Source organism: Hippocampus guttulatus, chromosome 17, assembly GCF_054856545.1.
Source record: "Hippocampus guttulatus isolate MCC_2025c chromosome 17, RoL_Hgut_1.0, whole genome shotgun sequence".
NCBI classification, from domain to species: domain Eukaryota; kingdom Metazoa; phylum Chordata; class Actinopteri; order Syngnathiformes; family Syngnathidae; genus Hippocampus; species Hippocampus guttulatus.
The window spans coordinates 9,283,898-9,302,624 of record NC_141277.1 but is presented as its reverse complement, the minus strand read 5'-3'; the positions used below and the strand labels follow the sequence as shown (position 1 = coordinate 9,302,624).

Below are 18,727 nucleotides of genomic sequence, written 5' to 3'. Positions count from 1 at the left end.
TGAGAGCAACAGACGACTCAGCATATCTGGCATGCAAATTTTTTTTGTCGTCTTTTCATTCTGTTGCGCAAGAAACAGAAACACGATCAAGTTCACCTCAACGTATCCCTCCCTACGCCCTCAGTTAACGTGTGAGTGAAAAAAAACCTACTCCTCTCTCCCCACGCAGGTTCGTCTTACTTCTTCAAGGGGAAGGAGTACTGGCGCGTGCCGAACAGCGACATGGAGGCGCAGGCGGACTACCCACGCCTCATCGCCAAGGACTGGCTGCTGTGCACAGACATGCAGTCGGACTCGCCGGGCGCGGAGGCCAAGAGCACCGAGAGCCGGGTCAACGTACACCCTCGCCCGGATCACGCCGAGAACGGCTACGAGGTCTGCTCATGTACGTCGGACGGCGCCTCGCCTTTCGGGGCCAGGCCCTCCCCGTCACCCTTGTGGCTGCTGTCGCCTCTTTGGACCCTCTCACTGGCCCTCTGCCCTCTAACGCTATGATGCCAAATAAGACCAAATCAGACTTTGGTTGTTATTTATTGCTCAATCCTGAGAGCAACTTCTTGACATTTGGGGCATTTGAATGAAGAAGCGCTACGATCACTCTAGCTTCATATATTTGCTCCCCAACATAAAATGTTCTTTTATTGCATCCAGGATGGAAGGAAAGATATGAGAACTTTCTTGGATGTATTGAGACTGAGCTTCAACAGTGACTTACATTCAAATAAGTTTTAAAATCCTTTTAAGGAATGCGTCGTTTTAATTTAAAGTACATATGAAGTACTGTATAGCGATGGCGTTGAGTAGTCACCGTTGAGTTGTCATGGGATTTCAAGAGCTAAGAACAACACCGGTTGGTGTTGCCTTTCGTGTTATCTGTGTCAACAATTTTGTGATTTTTTTTTTTAATGTTCATATGAAAAGACAATAACTGATTAGCAGCACACGAAAACGTTCATCACATTTTTACATACAGTGGAACACTTTAAGATTCAGCACAGTCCAACTGATTTTTAGTTGGGACTGCAATCCGTTTTAGAATGCTTGTAGCATGTTCATTCCCTCGACTGGTCACCAGACAATCACACATTTCTGCCACAATTTCATTTATTTTTTTAATGTGTGTTAAAATAGTAATCATCACTTTTAATCATAAAAGTTAAAAACCAAACACTTTCCCTTAAAAACTCATTCACTCCCAAAGACGTTTTTAAACGTCTTTTCAGACTTGGTCTAGAATTGGCTGGTACTGAATGAGTTTTAAAGGAGGAGATTGCCGTCAAAAGAAAACCACACTTATTGTCATATTTGCTTAAAACGGTCATTATGACTTGACAATAATGCACGATAAAGAGGATCTTTTGCCTCTAATTTGTTGAACAACAAACCACTACACCTGAGGAAAAACAACCAATCAGACGACAGACGACGTGACATCTCAGAAAATTGCAAACCCCTTTTTTAACTTGATGTGTATGGTGACGCTAGTCTCTTACTGCTTTGAGTTTTATGCGACTTCTGCTGTAAATTCTCACCACGTGAACCTTGTCGCGGCCCCTTCCTTCTTGTAGGATGGAGCCGAAGATAAAAGCGATTCAAGCGAATCCTTCCACGCTTGAAGTCCCGTGCATTAAATTCAAATCCGATGACATTTAGATATTCTACTGTGGACTTGAATTTCATGTGACAGTGTCGATATGCTAATTCCGATGCATTGACACCCACCCCCCAAAAAAACAACCTATTAGTTGAATGAGGATTATTATTTCCATCTAAAAAATAACACAGTGAGCCAGTGCGAAATCAAATCATGCAATGCTGAATGAATGGACGGTCTGTGTCAACAAGAGCAAAGGATTGTTTTTCCATTGCATTTCGTATGAGTGCGAGAACTCAATCCACAGTAGCAGTGTGTGCCAGAACATCTGCCTTCTGCTTTTTGCAGCCGGCCATCAACTTCCAAATGGTGGCGAAGGGAAAAGCGCTGTCGCTAACAGATCCCTTGCTAAAAGCCCCTCAACTTCTCCCCTGTTTGGTATTTCCAGCCGTTGATCATTTTCACATCTGCTTCAGCTTTTTTTGTTTTTTTTTTGGGGGGGGGGGTGATTATTCCCATCCGCCGAGGTGACAGCACTGCGCCTGTAAAGTTCTATTTCTCTATTAGACTGATATACAGTACCGTGAATGACTTGAAGAGTTGAAAAAAAAATCAATTGTATATTTTAAGTTGCATTTTGTAATGTAAGATATTTTTGTAGAAAAAAAAGTAAAATGTACGTGAACGACCTCGGTCGACTGAGACGATTTTTTTTTCTTCGTCAAGGCACATGAGCGATGGTGTGGCATCTTGTGGACGCCAAATGGTGGGAGAGGTGGTGGTGGTGGAGGGGGTGGGGGGGGGGTTGTACTTCTCTGTCACAGTCTGTGCTGTGTGTCTTCATCTTGCATGCAGATCTTGTCAATCAGCGCGCGCACACCCACACACACACACGCACACACACAGAAGAAGCTTTAGTAGCAGACTTGCTGGCAGAGGATCACACGCAAGTGCATCAGAGTGTTTCTTAAGGGAAACAAATCAGACGCTGTCACTGTCACACATCTGAGTTCAGTTGCTCTTGTTTCTAACAAAGTTATAGTTATATACAGTATATATATATTTTTTTTTTCTGTGATATCACGCACACTGAAGGTTTCAAGTTTTGGATTTGCTTTTGAGGCCTAATTTTCCCGAAAGAATTTACACGCAAACTAAAGCGAAGCAGAGACAAATGATGGACTCATAGCAATGAAAAATTAGGCCAAGATAAACAGGGGGAAGCAAACATTTGAGGAAAATGACAAGTCAAGGAAATTAAATGGGTTTTTTTTTCAGGAGAGACAACTGACGGATGAGGAAGTAATTAATAAGCTCGAAGTTTACTGATTTTTATTTTTATTTTTTTTACTCAGCCATTGTAATGCATTGTTGGTGGTCCCGTTAACTGCTCTTTGCCATTCTTATCGAGTTATTCGGTGAAATGCCTCGGCGCTGGACACATTCAGGGAAACAATATTTCAGTGGCCAAAAGAAAAGAATAACTTATTCATGAGTTTACGGCAAGATGACTGACTTGTGCTCGATATACGTAAACGGTGGACTTTTTTTCTTCAAATCAAATGACACCAAAATCATTCACATGCGAGCATGTCATCATCATCATCGTTGGCAGAGCTGCTGTGGGCTGAGCGAAACCAATTAATCAGCTTGATAAGAAATAGACAGCAAACACTGAGCATCAAATTGGAAAAAGGATATTGGCCATGTCAAATATGTCAAATGTTCATCCTTTTGGTCAAACAAATGAATGATCCTGCCGTCGATACCGAGACTCGTGATGTGTTTGTGGTGTCATAAACAAAATCGAAATTACATGAACGCTGTGTTCAGCATAAAGATGAAGTGGTACAGCCAGACTCTTATTACAGGCAGACATTTTAAGCGACTATCTGTTCAAAGTGTGTACATTTTACAAATCAATGTGCAGTCATTTGCAATGGTGAGAGAAGCACGACCGTATATCATGCATGTGCAGGCTCAGATCCACGTGTGGTTTTCTTCCTTTTTCTCAGTGTGTGAGCTTCTCCGTAAAATTTCAGGGCTCCACGAAACCAAACGCAAGTGAGCCTTGTTTGGGGTTTTTCCTACAATTGTACAATCATGAGTCACATGCGGCGTAGCTCGTTTCAAAATGTCACTGTGTTGTCGTTCATTCATTCAGGGAAAAAGAACATGTTTTTCGATTGTCTTAATTTCTACACGTCTTAAAGAAACATTAATACTGAATGTGAATTGAACACTTGGAGAAGAAAACATCGTGTGTATTTCGTGTCTTTTGTCTCCATCTAGTGGACATTTAGCAAATTCATTTTTGCACAACGTGTCAAAGAAAGATGGCCGTATGACCGACCAGTTATGGATTACTCGAGTGTGGAGACCATCTGATAAACATTGGTCTTTCATCTGCGATTTGGAAGTCCAGAGGCTCTCGTCCTGGAGAGATTGCGAGTGTAGAAAATAAATAAAAATGAGTGGACAAAACTTAAGAAGTTTACAAAGAAAATTCCTGCACGTATTGATGGGAAGACCGCAGTTGTGTGTGAAATACATTTTGCACAGGGAAGGAGTGGCCAGTTCCAAAGGATCCCACGCTGGGGTGAGAGGTTGTCCCGGCTGGTCGTTTTTTTTTTTTTTGCAGGGGGGGGGGGGGGGGCTAAAAAGGCCTTGCGATACATGGTCGTTTTTTTCTGCAAAAAAAACGCCTGACGAAACTGGTCGTCTTTTTGGTTGAAAACGCCTTGATATACAGTACATAGTCGTTTTTTTCCAGCAAAATACACCTTTGTATACATTGTCGGTTTATTTTCAGCTGAAAATGCCTTACTATACAAAGTCGGGGGGGGGGGGGGGGGTTTCGGCAAAAAACGCCTGACTATAGATGGTCGTTTTGTTTTCCAGCTAAAAACTTATGATACATGGTCAATTTTTTTCAGCGAAATACGCCTGAGTATACATGGTCGTTTTTTTCAGCGAAAACGCTTTAGTATACATGGTCGGGGTTTTTTTCGGCAAAAAACGCCTTTCTATCCATGGTCGTTTTTTCAGCTAAATACGCCTTAGGATACATGGTCATATTTTTTCAGCGAAAAACGCCTTACTATAACAAAGTTGGGGTTTTTTCAGCTAAAAATGCATTAGTTTAGATTGTCAGGGGTTTTTTCAACTAAAAACCCCATACTATACATGGTCGTTTTTTCAGCTAAATACACCTTAGTATACATGTTCGTTTTTTTCAGCTAAAAACGCCTTACTATACATGGTCGTTTTTTTTCAGCGAAAAACGCCTTAGTATACATGGTCAGGTCTTTTTTTGCGGCAAAAAACGCCTTACTATACATGGTTGTTTTTTTCAGCAAAAAACGCCTTACTATACATGGACGTTTTTTTCAGCTAAAAATGCCTTACTATACATGGACGTTTTTTTCAGCTAAAAACGCCTTACTATACATGGTCGTTTTTTTCGGCAAAAAATGCCTTACTGTACATGGTCGTTTTTTTCAACAAAAAAAGCCTTACTATACATGGTCGTTTTTTTCAACAAAAAACGCCTTACTATACATGGTCGTTTTTTTCGGCAAAAAAAGCCTTACTATACATGGTCGTTTTTTTCGGCAAAAAACGCCTTACTATACATGGTCGTTTTTTTTCAGCGAAAAACGCCTTAGTATACATGGTCAGGTCTTTTTTTGCGGCAAAAAACGCCTTACTATACATGGTTGTTTTTTTCAGCAAAAAACGCCTTACTATACATGGACGTTTTTTTCAGCTAAAAATGCCTTACTATACATGGACGTTTTTTTCAGCTAAAAACGCCTTACTATACATGGTCGTTTTTTTCGGCAAAAAATGCCTTACTGTACATGGTCGTTTTTTTCAACAAAAAAAGCCTTACTATACATGGTCGTTTTTTTCAACAAAAAACGCCTTACTATACATGGTCGTTTTTTTCGGCAAAAAAAGCCTTACTATACATGGTCGTTTTTTTCGGCAAAAAACGCCTTACTATACATGGTCGTTTTTTTCAGCTAAAAACGCCTTACTATACATGGACGTTTTTTTCGTCTAAAAACGCCTTACTATACATGGTGGTTTTTTTCGGCAAAAAACGCCTTACTATACATGGCCGTTTTTTTCGGGCTAAAAACGCCCTACTATACATGGTCGTTTTTTTTTCGGCAAAAAACGCCTTACTATATATACATGGTCGTTTTTTTTCGGCAAAAAACGCCTTCCTATACATGGTTGGTTTTTTTGGGCTAAAAACGCCTTACTATACATGAACGTTTTTTTCAGCTAAAAACGCCTTACTATATACATGGTCGTTTTTTTTCGGCAAAAAACGCCTTCCTATACATGGTCGTTTTTTGGGGCTAAAAACGCCTTACTACACATGGTCGTTTTTTTCGTCAAAAAACGCCTTACTATACATAGTCGTTTTTTTCGGCTAAAAACGCCTTACTATACATGGACGTTTTTTTCAGCTAAAAACGCCTTACTATATACATGGTCGTTTTTCTCGGCAAAAAACGCCTTACTATACATGGTCGTTTTTTTCGGCTAAAAACGCCTTACTATACATGGTCGGTTTTTTCGGCAAAAAACGCCTTACTATACGTGATCGTTTTTTTCTGCAAAAAAAGCCTTACTATACATGGTGGTTTTTTTCGGCAAAAAACGCCTTACTATACCATGGTCGTTTTTTTCAACAAAAAACGCCTTACTATACATGGACGTTTTTTTCGGCAGATAAACGCCTTACTATACATGGTCATTTTTTTCGGCCAAAAAATGCCTTACGATACATGGTCGTTTTTTTCAGCTAAAAACGCCTTACTATACATGGACGTTTTTTTCGTCTAAAAACGCCTTACTATACATGGTGGTTTTTTTCGGCAAAAAACGCCTTACTATACATGGCCGTTTTTTTCGGGCTAAAAACGCCCTACTATACATGGTCGTTTTTTTCGGCAAAAAACGCCTTACTATATATACATGGTTGTTTTTTTTTCGGCAAAAAACGCCTTCCTATACATGGTTGGTTTTTTTGGGCTAAAAACGCCTTACTATACATGAACGTTTTTTTCAGCTAAAAACGCCTTACTATACATGGTGGTTTTTTTTCGGCAAAAAACGCCTTCTATACATGGTCGTTTTTTGGGGCTAAAAACGCCTTACTACACATGGTCGTTTTTTTCGTCAAAAAACGCCTTACTGTACATAGTCGTTTTTTTCGGCTAAAAACGCCTTACTATACATGGACGTTTTTTTCAGCTAAAAACGCCTTACTATATACATGGTCGTTTTTTTCGGCAAAAAACGCCTCACTATACATGGTCGTTTTTTTCAGCTAAAAACGCCTTACTATACATGGTCGTTTTTCTCGGCAAAAAACGCCTTACTATACATGGTCGTTTTTTTCGGCTAAAAACGCCTTACTATACATGGTCGTTTTTCTCGGCAAAAAACGCCTTACTATACATGGTCGTTTTTTTCGGCTAAAAACGCCTTACTATACATGGTCGGTTTTTTCGGCAAAAAACGCATTACTATACGTGGTCGTTTTTTTCTGCAAAAAAAGCCTTACTATACATGGTCGTTTTTTTCAACAAAAAACGCCTTACTATACATGGACGTTTTTTTCGGCAGATAAACGCCTTACTATACATGGTCATTTTTTTCGGCCAAAAAATGCCTTACGATACATGGTCGGTTTTTTCAGCTAAAAACGCCTTACTATACACGGTCGTTTTTTTTCGGCCAAAAACGCCTTAGTATACATGGTCGTTTTTTTTTCGGCAAAAAACGCCTTCCTATACATGGTTGGTTTTTTTGGGCTAAAAACGCCTTACTATACATGGACGTTTTTTTCAGCTAAAAACGCCTTACTATACACGGTCGTTTTTTTTCGGCCAAAAACGCCTTACTATACATGGTCGTTTTTTTTGGCAAAAAACGCCTTCCTATACATGGTCGGTTTTTTTGGGCTAAAAACGCCTTACTATACATGGTCGTTTTTTTCTGCGAAATACGCCTGAGTATATATTGATGGGTTTTTTTCCAGCTAAAAACACCTTACTATATATACATAGTCATAGTGACATGGTTAGGGTTTTTTTCGGCTAAAACCGCCTGACTGTACAAGGTCGTTCGTTTTTTTCAGCTAAATACGCCTCAGTATACATGGTCGTTTTTTTATCGGCAAAAAATGCCTTCCTATACATGGTCGTTTTTTTCAGCTAAAAACGCCTCAGTATACATGGTGGGGGGGTTTTCGGCAAAAAATGCCTTCCTATAGATGGTCGTTTTTTTGGGCTAAAAACGCCTTGCTATATCTATATACATGGTCATTTTTTGGGGCTAAAAACGGCTTAGTATACATGGTTGTTTTTTCGGCAAAAAACGCCTGACAAAACATGGTTGTTTTGTTCGGCTAGAAACGCCTTACTAAAATATATTTATATATAGTAAGCTGAAGTCAGCTGGAGCCTATCCCACATGAGTTCAGTAGGCAGGGTACACCCTGAACTGGTTGCCAGCTAACTGCAGGGCACACATTGAACAGACAAAAAAAACAATTACATTCCACAGTGGCCTCATACGTCTTCTGTACATAAATACAAATTCTTCTCAGATGACCAAACTACTCCATGAATACAGAATTGGTTGTTTCAAAATTCCTAAAAGTTTTAGGTTTTTTCATTTATAGGTGGCCCAATACTTTAGTACAGATCGTGAATTTATGCTCACTCAAGAAAAACGACATGTTTTTTTTCTTATTTGGGGAGGTGGGGCCGTCGGAGGGGGGGGGGGGGCACAATCAAAAGCCATTGACTTCAGCAGTGTGAGATCAAGCATCATGAAATCTTCCTTGGGCAGATGCTGAAGTGTCAAAGCAGAATGTGATCATTAGCTTTTACACGGAGCTGCAGTTGAAGTCGCCCCCGGGCGCGAACATTCTGGATTCCACCTTCACATGTCTGGTTGGTTAAAGCAGAGGTGCAATGTTTCAACATGCCTGCAGTCCTTCCTGAGCACTCATAAAATATTGAATCCTTTCAATCAACTGTTGGGAAAAAAAAACAAAAAACGTTTCAAACCATGGAAACGTTTCCAATGAGGCCTTTGTGCTTATTGTCTGACTGACACACTCTTTCATGTGAATGAGGTGCCAAGTGCTCCGTCCAGGAGCACCCTTTCTCGTCCCAGGCTGTTGAGTAGTTACAATGAGGGAGGGGCGGAGGATGGGGGGCGGTGCTTGCAGGGTCAACTGGCCTCATGGGATGTGCGTTTTGTGAGTGAAGATCAAAATCATGATCATCGCTTTTATTGCCATCCACATACATCATTCATTGGGAACACTGCACACGACATTTCATTTCAGGTATCATTCGGACAGACATGAGGCCACCAGTATTCGACAGCGTCGGCTTTGCAGTTTTTCTAAACACAATCATTCTTAGGCTGGCCTCGCCACTTCATGCGGGAATTATAAAAATAATAATTGTATCTACCATTAGATAAGAAGGTGCCGTTTTGTCCCATTATGATATGCCAGTGACTGTTCAAACACAAAGTGAATGCCAATGGCATACAGTTATCGGTTGTGTAACATGTAACGACATGTTGCTAAATGTCACAGGAACACGACGCGCGGCATGAAGAGCTGTATTTAAAATCCTAGCAGCGCACATATTCTAGCAGCGTCTGTAAGATGGAGAAGTGTCAGACAGATTGAGCACTGGCAGTCTGGCACAGTTTCTCCCGGCAGAAGGCACAAGCATCTGGACCGTAAATATTTTACATCACATGTATCTGGGACATTTAGGAACCTCCCGGCAGAACAATAGCCAAGTGACATATATCTTCAGCAAGAGGTTTTAACAAACAGTGAAAGGTGCATTAGCTCATATCTCATCCTGTGGAGTCCATCATCTCTTTTCTACAGCGGTGTCTTTCGGCTTTGGAGGGTGGGGGGGCTAGCTAACCCAGCTAGCTAACCCTGAGGCCCACTGGCAACCAAATTGGTGACCCCAGAGCTCAAAGAATAGGAGCTAAAACAAGCTGAGAGAATGAGTTAAATGTTAAGACCATTCTACGTACTGGAAAAAATTATTTCAAAGCTTCCGTGTTCAGTGGAAACAAAATAACGGACATCCAGTCAAAATAGTCCTTTCAAAGCCTGTTCGTTCCAGAATTGGACGCAATTCATCACAGCGCCAGTAAACGTGCTGTGGTGCCATCAACAGACATGTTTCCAGCTTGAGCTGCTTTCCTTGTCATAGATACAGTCTATACACCTACAGTCGACTAGTGCAAGCCAAAACGCGCGACACCGTGTCGGCCATTTCCCATCAAAAGCATGTGCATATGTGGCGGCCATGTTAGCAGAGGCAACCGGACCATAAGAGGTTATGGAAAGCATGGACGCTAGCTTAGCATTGCTATAAGCACTCAGCTTAAAAGGGGCATGTCACAGCTACCTATTCATATCCGCAGCTGTTTTTTTACTCAGGCACAAATCATGTACATGTCTCTCAAACATTCCATTTTTGTTGCAGTACTTGTTTTATCATCAAATCGTAACACAGGTGACAAGAGAAAGCGTGAACATCAAAGCTCATGAACACAACCAGACACACGCCCGTTATCTTTCACCCAAGCAGCAACAAGGTAAGTTTGGATAAACTAAAAACAGTTTCAAGCTTTTTTTTTCACATTTATTTGCAATAAATTTGTCCCGTAGTGGGCTTTTTTTTTAGGCTAGGAATTTTTGCCCTGTAATGGGTGTTTTTAGGCCAGGAAAAGTGGACAATCAGCTCAACTTACATTCACACCTATTGACAATTCATTGTTCAGTGAACCAAACAGGGATGTTTTTGGAATGTGGGCGGGAGCTGCAGCACAAAGAAAACCCACACAAGCACTGAAACCATGCTAGCATGTTCGGATACAACGTCATAAATGATGACAAACTAGCTAAATGAGAGGGATGGGAAAAGGGTGCAGTGCTTAATGGCTTGCATCGACTGCGCTGTACTCACTCACAAAGTACCCTGAGGAGAGGTCAGATTTGCTTGAATCAAAGTGGGGTCACGTGACCGCAGAAGCAACCAATCACTGAATGGCACTAAATCGATTTGATGGCAAATTAGAGCTTCTGTCCCCTTTCTTTGAGAATGATCTCAAAGAACAGGTGTCAGTCAGCAGTGTACAATCAACAAGATATAATTCCTGACTGAATGTTATTCCAGTTGCTTTACCTGAAACTTTGAGACACGGGACCCAAAATTGTGCATTCTACAATCAGATATTAGTTGGGTGACAATGTTAGGACCACGCAAATTGTTTTCAACACAACAGTGCAGGAAAAGCTCGTGTTTAGTATAAACTAGACACTCCCATCCCGGCTTTCCCTCAAAGGCATAATCATGCCACTGTGCTGAAGTTTTGAGAGCCATTCCTGTTGGTTAGAGGTGATGGGGGGGAAAAAAAAGAAAAGGAAAAAAACTCCAAACATGCGTGTGACACTGCCCTTGAAAAGTTTTCCATCTGGCATGTCTGGGTCAGCTGACTTTCTTTTATTAGCACCTCATTAAAATTCATTAATTGCTTCCTTTCTCCGGGGCACAGCCACAAAAAAAAAAAAAAAAAAGTGGAACTGTCATGTATTCGTGCACAATTGGCCATGTTGCGCTCTGAAGAACACACCAAAAGCTGCAAGTAGTAGATGTCAATTTTATTTATTTGTTCTGTACATAAAGGGTCAATACCGGCACAGGTGTTAACCATGGGAAATATGAACACGTGTCAATGGTTGAAGAAAATAAAAGGCACAATTCTTAATCCTTAAGTAAAACACAGGCTTTCCTAGGAGTCTGGGGACACAGTAATACTGTTAATGCCATTAAAAACAGCTCAGAAGCACGAGAGGTTCACCTCGGGGAGGGTCATTGACAATCGGGTTGTATTGCTTAATTCGTAGACTTGATCAAGTGTGAACGCCGCTAGGCTGTAAAAGGGAAAAAAAATAAAATAACAGTGAAGATATAAACGACAAAGCGGCATGTGGCCACAAGCGTCTCCTTGTTTCCCTTTTATTTAACAGCATCACTCAATCAGTCACAGCAACTCATCTGACCAAAAAACAAAACAAAAAAAAAAAGATGTTTTGGGGGGAAGCTAGTAGCTGACTTTAAAAAGGCAGGTCATCATTATTTTTACAGCAGATATGTCAAGTGTGCGGGGCCTCCTCCAGTTAAAATAGAATGAACAAAACTGACATGAGGCAGCTTGCATAAAGAGATCAACCGCTGCGCAGGCCCACGATTAAAAAAAAAACAACAAAAAACAGCTCATTAAAATCCTAGACCAGGAGGCGTAACATTAAAAAAACAACAACAAAAAACACTGAATGCAACAATTGAGGCATTTATCATGCTCTCACAGAAACAAGGCATTTACGGGCTCTTATAGAAACTTGGGGGGGGGGGGGTGTTTCTCACCTGCACATCATGTCACACTTGAAAGGGGGAGGGAAACGTTTTAGTTTCTAGTCCTCTGAAGGCCGTATTCAATTCATGACAAAATATGACACAGCAAGCTGATGTCTGTTATATATTATGAGCAAAGTTTGGTTTGGGGCGGTTCCCCAGTCACAAAGCTTGGCGGCGTTAGCTTGCGGGGCTCATCCCGAACGCATAAAACGTGCGCTCGGAGACAAGCCAAGAGACCCCCGCCAACATACATCATGTCCATCGCAAATGAGACAGAAATGTTGCGCAAGTCATACAAATTGATGTCGATTGGGATTAGCAATGGATACACATGAACTCTTTAGGCAGCCGTGTGGGTGCTTAATTAAGGTTAAGAAGGACTCAACTTGCGTTGAGAAAAGATTCCATTGCTTCACTGCCCCCCCCCCCCGCACTTTGTACAAATAAATCACAACAAACACACATTCAAAACATGTCATGTGCTGAATATACACTGGAGGTGGGGAAATGAAATGGGACCCGGTGTACGAACACTGCTTGTCAGGGAGGTCCGGGGTGAGATTGGATGGATCCGAGGATGGAAACAGTCAAAGCCTTGCAGCAGTTGGCAACAGCAGTGGCAAAAGGAGAAAAAGAGGAGGGGGGCCCGGGGGGTAGTTTTCATGATACAGCTCCAAGCAGGAAAACCACACGGTGACACTAGCGGGTGGTAGACGGGGGGGAGACTCACGTACAGCTCAGCCCAGGCCAGGAGCTCGACTCTTAGCTCAGTCAGTCACTCTCATCCGGGTTCTGGGGGTCTAGGATTTTCACGTGGGTGAATGGGAAGAGCCCCCTACGTCCGTTCACCTCACCCTCCCACTGACCGTTGATGTTCATCCGCGTCACCTTGACTAAGTCGCCCACCTGAGGAGGGAGACGGGAGGGGGCAGTTAAAGGAGGAAAAACGGCCACCCGCAACATGATATGCAACATATGTCTTCTGTGATCTAGTGCTACTGTTAAAAAAATATATATAAAAAAAATACATCTTGAATGTTGTCAGCCGTGTGACCGCGTGAGTTCGAACCAATCAAAACAGACTTTTTGAAGAGAGAATCGGTTTTACGGAGTTGACGGCGGGCTGCCGCTCAAGATGCGTTTGTGACACCAAAGCGACCCCGCTCTGGTTGCACCAGATGGTCTTTCGCAGGATTACGGTGAGCGAAAAGCCACACAGAAGCGCATGCGAAGGCACGCCATTTGGAAACTTTGCCTTGAATGACATTTCAAGGACATCGCCTCTTACAAGTCTGTCACGGCACAAGGAAATGACGAGAATGCTGATCATTGAACTTGCAACTTCAAGCTCATGATTTTGCCTTGAGAGGTATTGATAGGATTGATCATTTTTTGTACCGGAAGGTTTTCATCCAAATTTCAACCGTGAGGCCTTGTACACTTCATTTCCTTCACCATTGTAAAGCCGCCACCATCATTATAGTCTCTCCGAAGCGACGTCTCACGAGTACAAGCGACAATATGCCAGGTGTCATTTTCACTTGAATCCAATTTGCCAGTTGGAGTCACCGTCAATTTTTGTCCGGCCCAAATCTATCACAGCATCTAATCGAGTACGTACTCAACTGGCAGCCGGCCGCCCACCGGGTGGCGAACGCATGGTTAAATCTTCTCTAAGCTGCCTAAATGACACGCAAGATACGAGCATAATTACTCAGGCAGCCCGTGGTAAGTTTCTAATTGTCGTGTAAATGTTATTTTTAAGAATCATTTAAACAATATGATCATCCATTCATTCATGACGTTTCATTTTGCACTCATTTTGTTTGTTGAAAAGTAGTGCAAGAAAAATAAAGATGCTTCCCTAATGCTAGGAAATAGGAATGTATTATTGTTTTAACTTTTGGGGGGTGGAGTTGTATGGTTCCTTGTTTTACACAAGAACAAAGGCCTCCTAAAACAAACACACACTTAAGTACATAGCCAAACTTCACTGAATCACGAGGCCCAGGGCTATGTTTATTTGTGTAATTAGCAAGTTATTAAGTTTCAACTGTGGCTCCTTGAACGCGACGCAAAACAAATCCACAAACTCTCGTCATCCAAATTCCAAGTTATCCCTCGCCATGACTTTCTATTTACAGGCAGGGTTAATCGCATCGTTCAGTTTTATGTCCAATATCCTTCGATGTAGGATTAACGTTGACATGGATGCCAGCAAAGGTAGGAGAGCTCCACGTGTCGGGGAATAGAATGAAACCAAGCACCTTGGAGCCCCCCCCCCCCAACCCCCATGCATGCGATCTGTGCACATTATGCATCATATAACACGTTTCGACATGTAAGCAGCAGTGGAAGCCGCTCTGAAAATGACGAACCCTTTCCTGTGAAACACAACAGCGCTCATGACTACCAATGACGTCTTTTGACTTGATTTTCTTACTTTTCTTTTCGCAATACTGTAAGAGCTATGATAGCGTGGGTCACTATAACCGTTCATTGGAAATTTCCGTAACGTTTCATCGCTATTCACCACACACGGAAATGATTTTCTCTATTACCTCCAAAGCAAGAGCCATCTTGTCATAGGCGCAGGGCACTCGCTTCTGGATGGCTTTGGCCATGACGGGTCCATTCTGCAAGGACGACAGCGGCATGTTGACGGCTCCAGGAGTGCCCGGAGGCAGTGGCGACGGGGTCTGGGGCTGGGCGTAGGCGTGGACGAGGGTATGCGAGGGCTCGGGGATGCCGTAGCTGTTGGAATTGCGGGAGCCCATGGTTGGCTGGCCCGGGTGGGGCGAGGGTCGTACCAATTTCTCCACGTAGGGAACGGGGATCATGCCGACGCGACCGTCTTTGCTTTTGGCACTCCACCACTGCTCCTCAGGCTTCTCGAGGATGATGAGAATCTCGCCCTTCTTGAATGGAAGGTCCTCGGCGTCGCTGCCAGTAAAGTCATATAGAGTCCGAACATACTCCAGGTTGTCTTCTTGGCCGCCCAAGGGCTGGATCGGACCACTCACTGTGCTTGGGTACCTTGGGAGATGATGAGACAAAGGCGTTGATTGCATTCAAAATGTTGACAACTACTTGGGCTGATTGCAACGTCAGGTATATGCTGAAAAACGTATTTGGGTATTGTCGTACGTAAAAAAAAAAATGTCTTCGATGCTGCTCAGGAACGACAGATGGAATGCTACCCACTAAGCTAACTTGCTCCGTACCAGCTATGAGCTGTAGCTGGCTAATCAGACGACACACCGAGCAAGAAGAGACGTAGCATCCCTGCTAACGGTTAACTCATTCAGTACCAGCCAATTCTAGACCAAGTCTGAAAAGACGTTTAAAAACGTCTTTGGGAGTGAATGAGTTAAGCTAAGAGAACATGCAGTGTTATGAATCAATTAGCAGGGACATTGAATGCGTGTCTCGAGAGAATGCCTGTCTTCGTTATAACGAAGCGGGGAAAACTAACCGCCGCCACCACCTTCCTTATGAACATCGCGGGATCCCCCACCGTTGCTTAGCCACGCTACTGATCGACCCGTACATTGTTGTACTTCCAGAGGCACGGCGCGATCCTCTGGAAACATGTCTGGTAAACGGAAGCAAATCTCGCTGCCTGCGAAGGCTGAAATTGTCTCTCACTTTGGAGAGAAAAAGGGAGTCTCCCAGACAAAAGCTCAGCCGAGACGAAGAATTGGCAAAGTCAAGGATTTCGACAATCATCCGTAACGGCAACAAAATCAGAGTTTGAGGACAACTGATTGAAAGATGATCGGAAACGGCTTTGGGGCACGGCACATCCTGAGTTAATGGAGGCACTTTTCATTTGCGGACTGACCGTTTTTCGAGATGAAGTAGGAACATTACAGTTGTTTGTTTCACGTCTTTATAAAATCATTTTTGCTTCATATTGTTTACATGTAATTGACATGCTTATACATTGCAACATTTTCATTGCGATATGTACCATTTAGTGTGAAGGGATTTAATGTATACCATATGAATTTTGGGCCATATTGCCCAGACCTGACGACCACAATGCGCAAGGGGTCCCTGGGTTACGATGAAAGTCCATTCCCAGCGACATATTCTTACTAAAATTTGGATCGTCTTTCAAAAGTACTTCAAAACATGTCTTAGACTTAAAACCATTTATTGCGATCCAATTTTTGGTTCATGCTGATTTGGACCCTCAGAACTTGACAAGGTGGGAGCGACACATTGTTCAAATTGTAAGGCTCGAGATAATGTTATCAGTGGTAAGACAAAGAGGAAATTTAAAATAATGATAACACGAAAACAGGAACTTCTCGCCAAAAGCAGTTCTCCGAAGTAAGGTTTGCTCCACGTTTGAATGTGTTTCATTTGCCACGACTAGTTATGAGTATGAGTTCGTGACAATTGACTCATGTGGCCCAAAAAAATGACCCGCGCTTCATTTCAAAGGTTTATTTTGATGGGATGTTAAGGATAGTGAAAACAAGCCACATGCACTTGTTAACCCTTTGATACCGAGTTTTTCCAATCGTCGCTCAGGTCCCACTCAGCATCCTGATGGCACACAAGTGACGGCAATCGCAAGCTTTTGAGGCATGATCGATCACAAACATTTCGGGCTTTGATGAAAAACAGTGACAGGTTAAATGGGCCAATAAATTATTGGATTTCCATTCATCTTGGAGCACCACATGTGTAGTTGTAGTGCAGCCATGTGCACCAGTTTCAGATCTGTCTTGATCCTTCATGACATAACAGTCTGCAGCCTAAGTGAAAGTAGGTTACTTCTGATAAAAATAGCCAACCCAGATAAAATGGATCTGCAGGCAATCTTACATGGCAGCATGTATTTTGTGACTGTCCTACCTGGGAGCTGGTTCGATCAGCGTGGTCGTGTCCAGGTAGTGGATTTTGTAGAACTCCAAGAGGGCGGCCAGGTGCTCAAACTCCTGGTCTCCGATCTTAAACCTCTTGCTGGGCAAAGAGTTGATGATATAGTGAGACACTTTGGAGTTCTCAGAAACCGACAGCACATAGTCCCCAGGACAGGTGGACGAGTCTCGGACCAGGAACATGCCATGTCTTTGTCCTTGTAACCTATTCTGTGCCTCTTGGCGGGACACAGGTCCAAAATACCAGGCTGAACGATCAGATGAGTCAAAGCGAGCAGTGGACATCTCTGTCTAAAAATAAGTTAAATTCAGTCTCCACGTAAGAAAGCAACAAACTGGGCTCTGTAGGAAGACAACTGATCACTGCAAATTGGGAGGTTGCAGGGCAGGTGGTTCGAGCCTCCCTCCACCTTTGGAGGGTGTCGCTCTTCAGAGAAACCCCCCTGCCCCTTACCACCAGCAGCAAACTAGCGTACCAGACGAGCTCACAAACAGGCTGGTCCGAGCCAACTTTGGACCATGCTGTGGTTCCTGTAGTTAGCAGGCTCGGTCGAATTGGTCAAGAAAGACAAAAACAACAAAAAACTAACACCAAACCAACAAACAATGAATGAAGATTCCCCTTTTGCTTCCTCCTTCCGAGAAGACACCGGAAGATTCTCGTCTGGTAATTTATCTCCTTCGGTCAGTGTCGGTTCTGAGAAGAGGCGGAGGGGGTTGGAGAAGTGGCCTCAGTTGTTCCTCTGATAATTCCTCATGTCGGCTGAACGTCGCCGCTGGGAAAATGACTTAGCAGAAGCTCCTCGGCACACGCGTCGCGGAAAGGCCTACTCGAAGCCCCCGTCTCGAGTCGGAGCGGACTTTGGAGGCGGCGGAGCAGAAAAATGGCGGCCCGCCACACGTCGTCTTCACACCACAGACGATTTCACAACAGCGGCTCGACTCGTGCGCGTGCATGTCATCACGTGACACCGGAGTGGTGGCGCGCGCGTCGCTAGTATTCCACGGGGACGTATTTCTGCACTACTTTGCTCTTCTTCGCGCTCGACGCGGCCGCCGACGGGTGACAGTACGAGACGAAAAAATGGCGACGGGAGGGCAGGTCCCGCTCTCGAAGTGCACGTCACTGACGCCCGGAGGGGGAGGTGGGAGTAGGAGGGGGTAGGAGAGGAAGAAAGCAAGGAGGGAGGGAGGGACGGAGAGGAGAGGGTGGGCGGGTGACGAGGCTGAGCCGGTGTGAGCTGTCAATCATAATGGCATGACACAGCGATGACGTTTCAAAGTCCCCCCCCCCCCCCCAAGTCCCACATATTAGTATTTCACTCACCCCAAAAAAAACTTAATTCCAGTATGGTGGTAACTTAACTGTGTAAAGTGAATTCAGAGATTTGTTTCTAAATACACTAAAAATATTTGAAGATAATTGCTGAAAGCATGCAGACGGACGGCCGTGTCGCACTCAGTTGAGGAGAATACCCTCACTACTGTACTTAGTGGTTCCGTTATTGAGATTTCAGTCTGGCTGGGACTTATTTCATTTGTGGCCAAAACTTCACCCATTGAAGGTTTACTGGTACAGTACTGTATATTTTCATGGCTCAAATACAGTATGTTGTTCTCACATACTCACCTCACTTTACTCCTTTAAATTGCCTCCAAAAGAGGCAAAGTGTTGTCATTTGGATGGAAACCCCATGATTGGCATCACTCACCATTATTAATAGCCGCAAGACGCGGGCCCC

At 43.3% G+C, this 18,727-nt stretch overlaps 2 protein-coding genes across 3 annotated transcripts in view; one reads left to right on the top strand and one right to left on the bottom strand.

The window, feature by feature from the left end:
* LOC147192048 (matrix metalloproteinase-17-like) overlaps positions 1-2,292 on the top strand; it is a 42,696-nt gene extending 40,404 nt beyond the window's left edge. The window contains exon 10 of the mRNA XM_086135585.1: positions 170-2,292. Coding sequence (XP_085991711.1) covers positions 170-495 — 326 coding nt within the window. The 3' untranslated portion in view covers positions 496-2,292. The remainder of the gene's footprint in view (positions 1-169) is intronic.
* A 9,026-nt stretch (positions 2,293-11,318) lies between these two features.
* On the bottom strand, positions 11,319-18,097 carry crkl (CRK like proto-oncogene, adaptor protein). Of its 2 annotated transcripts, XM_086135535.1 has the most exons (4): positions 16,960-18,097; positions 14,652-15,126; positions 12,825-12,996; positions 11,319-12,684 (listed from the first exon to the last, which is right to left on the bottom strand). In XM_086135535.1, exons 1-3 carry the CDS (start codon positions 17,268-17,270, stop codon positions 12,862-12,864), a joined length of 921 nt encoding a protein of 306 aa, XP_085991661.1. In that variant the 5' UTR covers positions 17,271-18,097; the 3' UTR covers positions 11,319-12,684; positions 12,825-12,861. The 2 variants fall into 2 exon arrangements, with proteins under 2 accessions (XP_085991661.1, XP_085991660.1); XM_086135534.1 differs by having other exon boundaries at positions 11,319-12,996.
* Positions 18,098-18,727: the final 630 nt, after the last annotated feature.